Source organism: Choristoneura fumiferana, chromosome 12, assembly GCF_025370935.1.
Source record: "Choristoneura fumiferana chromosome 12, NRCan_CFum_1, whole genome shotgun sequence".
Taxonomy (NCBI): Eukaryota; Metazoa; Arthropoda; class Insecta; order Lepidoptera; family Tortricidae; genus Choristoneura; species Choristoneura fumiferana.
Window position 1 is genome coordinate 13026215 of NC_133483.1, and position 12198 is coordinate 13038412.

The window sequence follows — 12198 nt, forward strand, 5'->3', positions numbered from 1 at the left end:
TTAAAAAATATTTTGTCGTTGATAATTATCGCAAAAATGAACTTTATTTTCGAAATTGACAATCGTATTGTAATTTCTAATATGAAAGTCACATAATTGTATCCGCTCAGTCGTTACAAATATTTTTTTGTGTAGCAACCCTCTATGTCAGGCCAGGCGTCTATTCGCGCTCAACAAGGAACAAGATGGCTACGTTGCAATCGAAACTCGTGCTCAGACCACATAAAAAGTAAAGACAGTGCTGCAAACGGAAAATTGAGGCTGGTTTAAACTTAAGAAGACTGAATTCAAGCGGTCTCACTTCTCTTTGCAGCCCTGTTTTTAGTTTTTATGTGGTTTGAGCTGGGAAGCAAATCCAGTAAAGTAAAAGAATACCTGTGACTATTAATAGCTATACGTATGGATGGATATATACATCAATGGTACTAGTTACGAAATGCAGACGGCGCTTCAAAACCGTCTGCATGAATGAGACGAGAGAGGGCTCTCTTTTCCCCGTATATTATACTACTCTTGATGTAGCTGGTGCACTGTGCAAAGCACCACGTGGGCTAAAAGCGCCATCTTGTGTATTATTGAATTTAAAACAAACGGAGATATCTCAATGAAGCGTTTTATGAGCATTTCTAAAAAAGTTTGTACATTTGTCGTTTGTCATTGTCCTCTGCCGATTTATTGCTTTCTTAAATCACGAGGCCACTGCATATTTTATTTGAACTATTAAACATAAAATTCGTTTCATTATCTTAACTAACAATTAACTGTCTTAAATACATATGTATTTGATTATTTAAAAATCATATTTTTAAAATAATCGTCCAGTACAATTTGTATGAAAAGTTAAATGTCCCATTGTAAATTTCGAACCTTAAATATCGTTTTTTTAATCAGTTTTAAGGTCTCGATTCAGTGGTCTATTTTATTACCTTCTTATAGTTTCAAGCAATCATTTTCTACATGTTTTTCATATGATTGTCTAAGAAATATATTTAAAAATTAAAAATTAAAGTTTGTCCTACAAAAAGTTCCAATTTGATTCCAGTTTTTGTTACCGCATTTTCGTCCTTAAAAGGTATTTCTACAAAATTTAGTAGATTCTTCATAGGAAGCTGGCAACACTAGCATCATGTTGCCATCATTAAACAGTAACCGTCACATTTCAAAAATCGAACTGCTGGTTGAAACAAGTGCGTGGTTGGTCATAACTGAAATAAAAGTCCACTTTTGTTACTGGAAAACCTGGGTAAGTTTTGATTTTTTATTACTTTGACATGAATTATATTTATTAACACTTTATCAAGATTTGTATGCTTAAATTCTTTGCTCAAATTGTACGTTATATTTGCTTTGACGAATTTTTAAATGTGTCGGGGTACCATATCGTTACTTCCTTTTTTGTTACTTTTGAATGGTAGCGTATGGCTAGGAAATGGGAGTAACAAAAAAGGATCCCTAAGGCAGTGTGTAGACTATTAAATTTGAGAATGTCTTTTGTTTATTAATATGAGAGATCATCATCATCATTGTACATCTATTTCTCTTGTTAACTGTTAATTTCATGTTTTTATGTACAATATTAAAGACTTTACATACATACGTCAAAAGTTAATATTTTTAAATGTTTTTTCTGCGATCTCTTTATAATAAGAAGGTATGAAAAAATAATATAACACAACATTTTGTATCAACATTTTGATTTTACCCTGTATTATATGATTTAATTACATAATAATTGTTTTTATTTAATATGAAGAAAAACTATTTTTGTGTGTTTATTTATAATATAATTATAATATTAAAATCGTCTAATGCATACTGTGCCTTAGAGTTCCTAATTTGTTACCAATGTTCCTATTATTGTTACTGTCCCGTAAAAAAATACGAAGTTTTGATATTTTTTGTTTATACTTTGTTAAAATATCATATATTTTAAATATTTCAGATGAATATTTACCAATTTAATAATGATAATTTCCAAATAATATTAATGGAACTTTAGAAATGTGCATTATATTGTAACTTTTCAGGGTACGTTTGACCAAATGGTAACGTAAAGGAGTAATTATCTTCATTATTTTTGTAATGACCTTAAAAGAGTAAGAATTAGCATTAAAACGTCAACAATGTTATAAGTGCTACCTTATTTCTTCAATAAAAGCAACTAAATAATGTGTGTGGTTTTTATTATACTTAATTGAATCTTAGTCACAAAATAGGAATTATCGACTGCCTCGACTCAGTTGATTAAACTTTACAGCTTATTTTATAGATACAATCTCTAAGAAATATATTATTTAGAATCTTTAAGAACTAGGTAATAATATGCAATTAAATAATATACAAAATTATTAATTTCAAATTAGCCTATGCTTTTCGCAAAATGTACAAACTTTTTTAGAAATGCTCTTATGATAAGCGCATTATCGTTTTGTTAGATGGCGTTAGTATCGTGAGGTACGATTTCATTTAACAAAATTATACAATGTACTTGAATGTACTTCTCATTAGACAGTTTTGCCGGGTAACACTTTCCCAGCCCGGATAACACCGACATGGAAATACCGGCCCTGTTTTTTGTGTACACACCCATAGAAACTGACGTGAGCTTCTATGGGAGGTGTATGGGAGTGTACATGAAAAACGGTGTATTTCCATCCCGGTATTATCCGGGCCGGGAAAGTGTCACCCGTTGTGCCTTTTTTTTAGTTTTTTTAAGGTAGTCTGGTTTTTAATTTTTATTTTAGTGAATATGACATTATGTACGACAGCAAGTATCTCTTTCACTCACTCACATTGTTCCATTCTCCAAATAATACAAGGAATAGGGGGGGCTACTCCGAAATTCTTTGAGTATTTATCTAGAATAAATACTTCCATTATAGATAAATACTCAAAGCGAAATTCGAAAATCGAAGTTCGTATCGTAGTCGTACCGTCCCGCTGACGCATTTATATTTTAATACGTGAGAGGGACGGATGACACGAACTTCGTTTTTCTAATTTCGCAGTAGCTAGCAGTAGGCTAGGCTCCCAGCAACAACAGCAGGACTACTACGAAACTCGTCGATTTTCGAATTTCGTATGTATAGTATAGCCCTGCAGATGCAGAGGGGCAGGGGCACGCCACGCTGTACCTGCGTACTCGCCTCCAGATATAAATAAGTACCTAGTTGAAAATATTACTTAATTAAATTAACATAATGGCGAAAATACATCAACATGTTTATTAATTTATAATTTCACAAAACTTAAATCTATCCTTACAGGTAAATATGCCCAATGCGATAGACAACGATAAAAATGCGATAGAAATGTGAAACAACGTTATAAAATAAACTGGTTAGGAAGCATAATATACTACATACTTTGAATTTACATAACGAATGGCATCACATTATATCAAGTTACATATTTACCTACCTACCAGACTACCAGTTGACCTCGCTCCCACCCACCGAAGACGCAAACAAGTGATTCTCTTTCTTATCATTTTATATTTTATCGCGAATGTTGATACATAGCAACCGCAGTCTGGGCCTCTTATGGTGAAACAATAGTCGTAAAAAAATCTATTAAAAAGTTTTGAAATACCGGTCGACTACAGCGGCTGCCGGCAATTTGACACTTCTTGTCAGCTGGCCGTGCTGGCCCTGTAAGTGTGTACAGTGCGTTAAGCTGCGTAAAGTAAACAAAACAAAACAAATAAACATCACAACAAGTTTTTTGTGACAAATTTCTAATAAAAAATCTAAATAGGTGCAAAAATGGCCACAATAACGCTCGTTCGAGTTCTTAATTTGTCGAAAAACAAACCCTTTAACAAAATAAACAAGGTACGTTATTTTAATTCTAAATTACTTGATTTTTTTACTGCACCGTACTATGGTTTTTACAATTATTTTTTTATTTGAATATTGCGCAACAAAAAGTAATTTTAATTTACATTCCATATTTACAGGTTTTATTCTGTGCAAGTTATAGCACTTCTAAGAATAAAAGCAAAATCTACAAAGACGTTAACGACGCAGTTAAAGACATTAAAGATGGATCTAGACTTTTAGTTGGTGGATTTGGATTGTGTGGTATTCCCGAAAATTTAATTCAAGCAATAAACAAGCAAAAAGTCAGCGGTTTGACTGTTGTTTCTAATAATGCAGGTTAGAACACTACTGTATGTACATTATGTTTAGTTTTCTTACTTGTGTTTTTAGGTAATATTGTCCTAGGTCGAGGGTTACCAACCATATGTGACCAGATTTGTCTGGAACATTGGCCTTATGACCTTTGTTTAGCTTTTAATAATGTTTGAGAAATGTTCTGCTTAATTGTCTCAAGCAGTCTGAAGCAGTTTCATTGTCTTCAGCAGGGTTATTGATCTATGTAATTGGCTGAAGCACATTCAAATGAAGGCCTCTATAAAATGAACCTATCTTGCAGTAGGTTCAGTCTTTCCCGTAAGGGCACATGAGGTGACTGAATCCTTGTGTTTGTTGCTAATATAATATTCACATAATTACTTCTAATCTAATGCATGGAGTCCATATTCATCAGTGCCATGCCCTCTAATTAAAATCAAGCTTTTTTCTAGGCGTGGAAGACTTTGGTCTTGGTGTGCTACTAAAAAGCAAGCAAATTAAGAGAATGATTTCATCCTATGTGGGTGAAAATGCTGAATTTGAGAGACAGTTTCTGACTGGAGAATTAGAAGTAAGCCTTAATTTTGTAACAATTTATTGAGCTTAAGAACAACAATGTTCTGTTACATCCAATACCTCTTAATAAGCAATTCTTAAATATTGTAGATACTTAGACAATTTTACTGAAAGGAGACATTATTTTCCTTTCAAAAACAATTTTAACTGCATTCAGAGTTTTTTGAATAATTGCCTGTCTGAACCGGTGCCCTTAGCGTAAGTTTTCGGTTACAAAATATGTCTCGATCGCGTTCGCGTTAAAATCTCAATTTGTATGGAAACACGAACAGTGCCTCTAGCGGAACGTTTGCGATGTTCGTGTTTCCATACAAATTGAGATTTTACGCGAACGCGATCGAGACGTATTTTGTAACCGAAAAATTACACTAGGGGCACGGGAATCTAACCCGCCAAATGGTAAAAAAACACCCATAATTTTACTACACCGATTGAAAGGCTCAATCAGAAGAATTATTTATTTCCAAGTAACATTAGCATCTTAAATAAAAGGAAGATCATGAAATAATACATTTAAATCTTTGAATGCAGTTAAAAATTGTTTATAAAATCAAAATAAAGTCTCCTTTCAGTAAAATTGTCTATCTACAATGTTTAAGGTACTTCCCCTCCATGTGGCATAGCCGTGGGATGCCCTGTATATAGAATCTCAGAAATGGCTCGAAATATTTAGCTGAAATTTGGTATGTGGGGGATTTCGGGGATGATAAATCGATCTAGCTTGGTTTTATCTCTGGGAAAACGCTTATTACCGAGTTTTAGCCCGAGGAGCGCTAGGTGGCCCCAGGTACTTTATTTTAATTGTGATTAATTTAACTGGTACTTGTTTGGCTTGTTTGACCAAAATAGGTAGTTATGTTTAAATTGACAAAATTTTATAGAGTGCTAAGGTATCTAACTGTTTAATAAACACATAATGTAATATTGGAATAATCCAAAGTGAGTAACTATGAAAGACAAATCCTTGCTCAGTAATAAAACTTAACAATACCTAATTGTAATAAATTTTAATTTCACCCCATTGAAGAATAAAAAAATAGTTCTTGACTATCCTATAAGAATCTAGAAAATTCCCTCTTAGTGCATGTCTATGTTACTCAAGGTACAAGACTGCCAAATTTCAAGGGCTTAGCACCATTGATTTAGTCTGTGCATTATTGTTTAGTAGGTCTGTTCTGTATACAGCGCGGCCTTACCCATTGACGGCTCCGGGCGGTCTTTATGAGGCCCTTTGTCCTTTGTGAAAAGTATGTGATGTGATGCGAAAATATATTTAAAAAATCTATATTTTTTAAAATTTGCTTGGGTTGTTGCGCGAGGCTCCTGCAAGAGCGAGGCCCCGGGCGATTGCCCTGTTCGCCACCCCCTAAGGCCGCCACTGTCTGTATAGTATATATAATTTAAACATGAATTTAATAGCCTGGGTTATAATATTGAAATATTTCAGGTAGAGCTGACTCCACAAGGAACCTTAGCAGAAAGAATAAGGGCTGGAGGAGCCGGTATACCAGCTTTCTTCACACCCACTGGTTATGGCACCCTTATTCAAGAAGGTGGTTCACCAATTAAATATACAAAGGATGGCAAGGTAATATTGAGGCAAGATGGTATCAACTATAAACAACTAGCTTATGCCCGCGACTTCGTCTGCGCGGATCTAAGTTATCGCGCGGTGGTGCCCTCTACCGGAATAAAAGGTATCCTATGTTGATCCTTGGGGTTCAAACTACCTATATACCAAATTTCATCAAAATCGGTTCAGTGGTTTCGACGTGAAAGCGTAACAGACAGACAGACAGAGCTACATTCGCATTTATAACATTACTAGCTTTTGCCCGCGACTTCGTCCGTGCGGAATAGTACCTTTGGGAAGTATTTATTTTATTTAGGATACCTATTCTGCTAATAATAGCACATAGAAACTTCGACGGTTTACTGAAAATAACATGTTATATACCTAATATATTGCTATAAATACTCGTATAAACTAATTTTTTTTGTTCTTCCATTCTTTGGTAAAACCAAGAACCATATATACCAAAGTACCATAGTAGTGTATATGGTCCTTGGTAAAACATACATATTTTGCGGGTAGCCACATTTTAGCAATACGACGTGTATTACATTCTACCCTGCCAACACGAAAGGAATAATGCTTCATAGTGAACTCTTGACACCTTACGTCCTTTTTAGGGTTCCGGAGCCAGAATGGCAAAAACGGAACCCTTATAGTTTCGTCAAGTCCATCCGTCCGTCCGTCTGTCAAGACCCTTTATCTCGTAAACGCGCGGAGTATGGATATCGAGTTGAAATTAAAACCCGAAACTCAGGTCAATAGTCCAGAAAGCTGTGAGAAATCAAACGTCTAAGTCAAGGCAATCAAAAGCTACAGTAATTAAAAAGGTGTTTCCATACAAATCGCTTTAACAGAAAAGTTATAGGGTACTTCCGGCTGTCCTAGAAACTTGAAATTTTGCATAAAGGTAGCTCTTATATCACAATAAATAAGAAAAATCTGAAAATCATAATTTTTCATGTCTAACTGTCTATGTCAGTAAGCCATCTAAAATGACCCCACATTGCGTACATGTTGCTCATGAGCTTAGAAGGCTATGCTAACACTGGATATTCATAAATACCTACAAATTTGTACGGAACCCTTGATGCGCGAGTCCGAGTCGAATTTAACCGTTTTTTTAGTTCTTATCGAATACTTTGTAGTGGGCATATATGTAAATGTACGTAGGTTGGTTAAGAAGCGCAGTCGTAATAAAGTTAAAGACGTGTTCATCCTTCTACGAACCTAACCCCGCACCTCTTCACATGACGACCCTGCCAGGATTCGAACCTGGAATCTTCTGATGTCTATTTTACATTTATAAAGTACAAAAAAAATTACAAATTGTATTTTTTTTTATTAGCCCCGGTGGTGTAAAGTGTTTGATATTATACTTAAAGACTGTTTATCCTCCTACGAACCTAACCCCGCACCTTTCCACAACCTTAACACAAATATTCATCGATTTATCTTCTATAATGACGACCTTCTATATAAACTTTCATTCCCTATATGATCCTGTCACAGGTAGAATGAAAAAAATCGCTCAAACAAATATCTAATTATTTCTCATTAACACCTAAATGCCGAGTTTTATGGGATTCTTCGATTTATCTGTGATACTGACGACGTTCCATATAAACTTTCATCCCCTATTTCATCCCCTCGCAGGTAAAATTTTCAAAAACGCTTGAACAAATATCTATTTATTTCTTACAAGTGCCCAAATGCCAAGTTTCATGAAGAACCATCGAGTTGTCTTCGACAATGATGATCTTCCAGTCATATAAACTTTCATCCCCTATTTCGCCCCCTCACAGGAAGAATTTAAAAAAACGCGCGAATAAATATATATTTATCTCGTATCACGTGCCTAAATGGCAAGTTTAATAAAGATTCATCGATTTATCTTCGATTATGACGACCTTCCATATAAACTGTCAATCCCTATTTCATCCCCTCACAGGTCGAATTTTCAAAAAAGCTCAAACAAATATCGGCTTTTATATTCGACAGCGACGAAGTTCCACCAAATAAACTTTCATCCCCTATTGGGTTGACCTTTAAAGTCTTTGTTTTGCGATAAAGATAGCCTATGTTCTTTCCCAAGGTAGACCTTATTATAGAGAGCAAAACCATCATTTCAGATTGATATTCCAAGCACATCACGAATCGTGCAGCGGTTCAATGGTAAAGACTTCATCATGGAAGAAGCAATTGTCGGTGACTATGCTCTTGTGAAAGCTTGGAAAGCTGACAGACACGGCAATTTGATATTCAGAAAGAGCGCTCGCAACTTCAACCCTGCAATGTGCAGAGCTGCCAAAATAACCATTGCTGAAGTTGAAGAAATTGTTGATGAAATTGATCCCGATTTTATTCATGTGCCATCTATATTTGTTCATAGAGTGATTAAGGGAGAGAAATATGAGAAACGAATTGAAAGGAGAATTGTACAAAAAACTGGAGTTCAAAAAGAGAAGAAGGCATCTGATCTTGTAAGGGAACGAATTATTAAGAGGGCAGCTTTGGAGTTTAAGGATGGCATGCATGCTAATCTTGGAATAGGTGAGGTATCACTTAATACAATATATACAACTACGAGGGGTGATCCAAAAGTAATGATAATGAGTATTCTTCTATCTGCCAAAACAAGATTTTCCAATTTTTGAGAAATTATCTTCAATGGGCTATAAATTGGCGGCCTTCGCTATGTTCATCTGTAGTGGATATTCTACCCCTTAGATAAATGATTGGTCTCGCGCGCTCGCTCGACTAGATACCGCCGGCGTACTTGTCAAATGCGGCAACAAATAGTACGCCGAAATCGGCGTACCTGAGCCCGAGGCGAGTCAGTCGCGTTGCAAACTGTGCGTAAGGTGCATGTCCCAAATTTTTGTTAAATTTTGGTCATAAACCGAAGTAAAATGCCAGTTTTCGCAGTGAAACTGTTTAAAAATAATACTACAAGAAATAAGACGGACACTGGGATCACATACCATCAGTAAATATCGTATAATTTCGAAATTACAAAATAACATAACATGAACCCTAAACGCCATTCTGTGTTGCCGCGTACACAAGAATCAAATTCCCTGTGGTTGAGATTTTAATAAATTGAATTTTATTGTTATCATCATTAAATGATGATAAATTTTAATAACTTATTTTATTTAAGTATCTAACGTAATTATTATATATACATAACCTAGTTCTATATTATTTAATGTTTATCTTTGTGATATTACACTGAAGGTGTATAAATAGTTACCCGACACTATTTAATTAAGGGGTGAATGTGTCTTAAAATCAAAAATGTTTTTCGTCTTCCCAGTCAAAAGCCCGATCAGCTGATTTACTTAGGTATTACGGGAAAAGAAAAATTTTTTTTTCGTATTTCTACCCATTTTCCTGAAATGTTAACTTTTTACTCGACTGCCCGAAGGAGGGTTATGTTTTTCAAGCGTATGTATGTAAGTATGTATGTATGCATGTACCTATGTATGTATATTTTGTAAACAGTTATTTGTATTTTAGTCTTAATTAACCTGTACATTATATTAGGTTTAACTATAGGTGCAACGTGTTAAGTAAGCAAAACTTCTTAGTTGGTGACTCAGTCCATGAATTTTCAGTAATAATTTGTAAATATTGAATGTCCTTAAATATATATATTTTTTAATTAAAAGTGAGGCCTGATCATTGATATACCTACATCATATCTACCATTTTTTTAAAGAAGAAACCTACGCCTAACCTATACACAAAATATTAATACATTCACTCTTAATTACTTCTTAATTTCTAAGTATTTCCCAAGATACATTTTGTAACCAGTAACTTAATAATAGACCACAGAATAATTTATTTTCCCAATAATTCGGGTAACAGTGGAGCAGCTGGCAACACAATTCGTCACGCACACTAGCATGCTTGCAAATTGTCTTACACCGTTCTTACGCACACTTCAATATTGAGTTGCCGCATTCACGAACGTTTTGTTTTTAGTTAGCGCGGTATCTAGTCGAACGAGCGCGCGAGACCAATCATTCATCTAAGTTCTACCAAATAAAACTTATTGCATTAGCGTGCAATTGTATTGTAGAATATGGCAGAGCAGAATACCCTAGTATTTCCAACAAATATATCTTACATATATTTTTTTTCGAGCAGGCATATTTAGATACTGCAATCACTGCAATCACCTCATTTTTTCTATTTTTGCGTAATGATTCCGACCGCGTATACATATGCTATTATTCATGTTTTTTTTATTTTACTAAGGAATGTATACAGCTACTAGCTATCATTACTTTTGGATCGCCCCTCGTATAAGCTAAACTCAAATGGTTTACTGGATGGATAAAAGTACTAGGCCCTCTAATCATGTGTGACAGATCTGGCAGTTTTCAAATAGGTTCTTAACAAAAGCAAAAAAGCTATTGATCTTCTGTTGTCTGCGACTGAAAAAGTATCTGCTGATTTTTCATTGTTTTTATGAATTCATTTCAGGCATGCCCATGCTGGCCAGTAACTATATTCCGAAAAACGTAAACGTGCTATTGCAGTCAGAAAATGGGATTCTTGGCCTAGGACCCGTGCCTACAGAGAGTGAAGTGGATCCAGACCTTATCAATGCTGGAAAAGAAACTGTGACAGTACTACCCGGTAATTGACGTCTTTTACATGCAAACTATTTTCAATTACTTAACACAATCAGTTTTTAGTTTTTTTTAACGATAATTATTTTACTTTTGTTGTATACACACGTTTAGGTACATTACACAGTAGAGTCACGCTGGCTCTGGTTATTGTACGCATAGATAACTAATATCGACGTAAAGTTACAGTACTATTTTTTTTTGTCGGTACGAGTGCCAAAGGCCTATGTAGAATCCGTCTTGTTTTATTTTTCACATTACAAGTGTAAAAAGGCGACGGTCACCATTTGCTCCTCTTGTTTGCACCTCCATAAACAGTGCAAGCCTTATTGTGGGCGATAGACTGTGTACAGCAGTAAGACTTAATACTTATGATAATGCAGGTGGTAGGACCTTGTGCAAGGTCCGCCCGGATTGCTACCACCATCTTGCTCGCTAATCCTGCCGTGAAGCAGCAGTGCTTGCACTGTTGTTTCGGCGTGGAGAGTAAGACAACCGGTGAAATTACTGGCACTTGAGGTATCCCATCTTAGGCCTCTAGGTTGGTAACGCATCTGCAATCCCCCTGGTGTTGCAGGTGTCTATGGGCGGTGGTGTTCTCTTACCATCAGGAGACCCACTTGATCGTTTGCCATCCAGTCGAATAAAAAAAAATGCTGGGACGATGAGATGATTAAATACATAACTTTGATCTTCCAGGCGCGTCATACTTTTCATCAGACGACAGTTTCGCAATGATCCGCGGGGGCCATATTGATTTGACAATTCTGGGGGCCATGCAGGTTTCACGGTACGGAGATCTGGCTAACTGGATGATACCTGTAAGTGTCATGCATAAAATAGACATAAACATAGTATCTAAATTTCGTAGAAATCGTAAATACGAGTAGCCAGCAAAAAACTTTGATTATTTCTTTGGGTGAGATCTTGCTACTACATTTATGCCCTGCACTTTAAATTTTATATTGCTGTAATCATTCATCATATTCATTTTTATTTTGCTGACGTTACCATGATTCAGATTCCCACCTTAATTACTTAATTAGATTAAATAATACTATTATACTAATCAATAATATAAAATAAGTAAGCAAAGATCCCCCACCGCCTTGGGACTTACTCAAATGACTCCCAATCTCTAGATGCAATAATCAACTTCTCTCTTCTTAGATTTAAGAGCTTGTCGGTGGAGTAATCACCACTCCGCACGGTCTTTGGCCAGCTGTTCTTGGTACAGTCAGCATCAAAAGTAGCTGTAGGTACATTT

The 12198-nt window shown here is 35.4% G+C and overlaps 1 protein-coding gene across 1 annotated transcript in view; it reads left to right on the forward strand.

Annotated features, from left to right (window-relative positions):
• The first annotated feature begins 3417 nt into the window (after positions 1-3417).
• The window catches only part of SCOT (Succinyl-CoA:3-ketoacid CoA transferase), a 13153-nt gene continuing 4372 nt past the window's right edge, over positions 3418-12198 (forward strand). The window contains exons 1-7 of the mRNA XM_074095408.1: positions 3418-3833; positions 3959-4157; positions 4589-4707; positions 6160-6300; positions 8418-8838; positions 10783-10938; positions 11631-11752. Coding sequence (XP_073951509.1) covers positions 3765-3833; positions 3959-4157; positions 4589-4707; positions 6160-6300; positions 8418-8838; positions 10783-10938; positions 11631-11752 — 1227 coding nt within the window. The 5' untranslated portion in view covers positions 3418-3764. The remainder of the gene's footprint in view (positions 3834-3958; positions 4158-4588; positions 4708-6159; positions 6301-8417; positions 8839-10782; positions 10939-11630; positions 11753-12198) is intronic.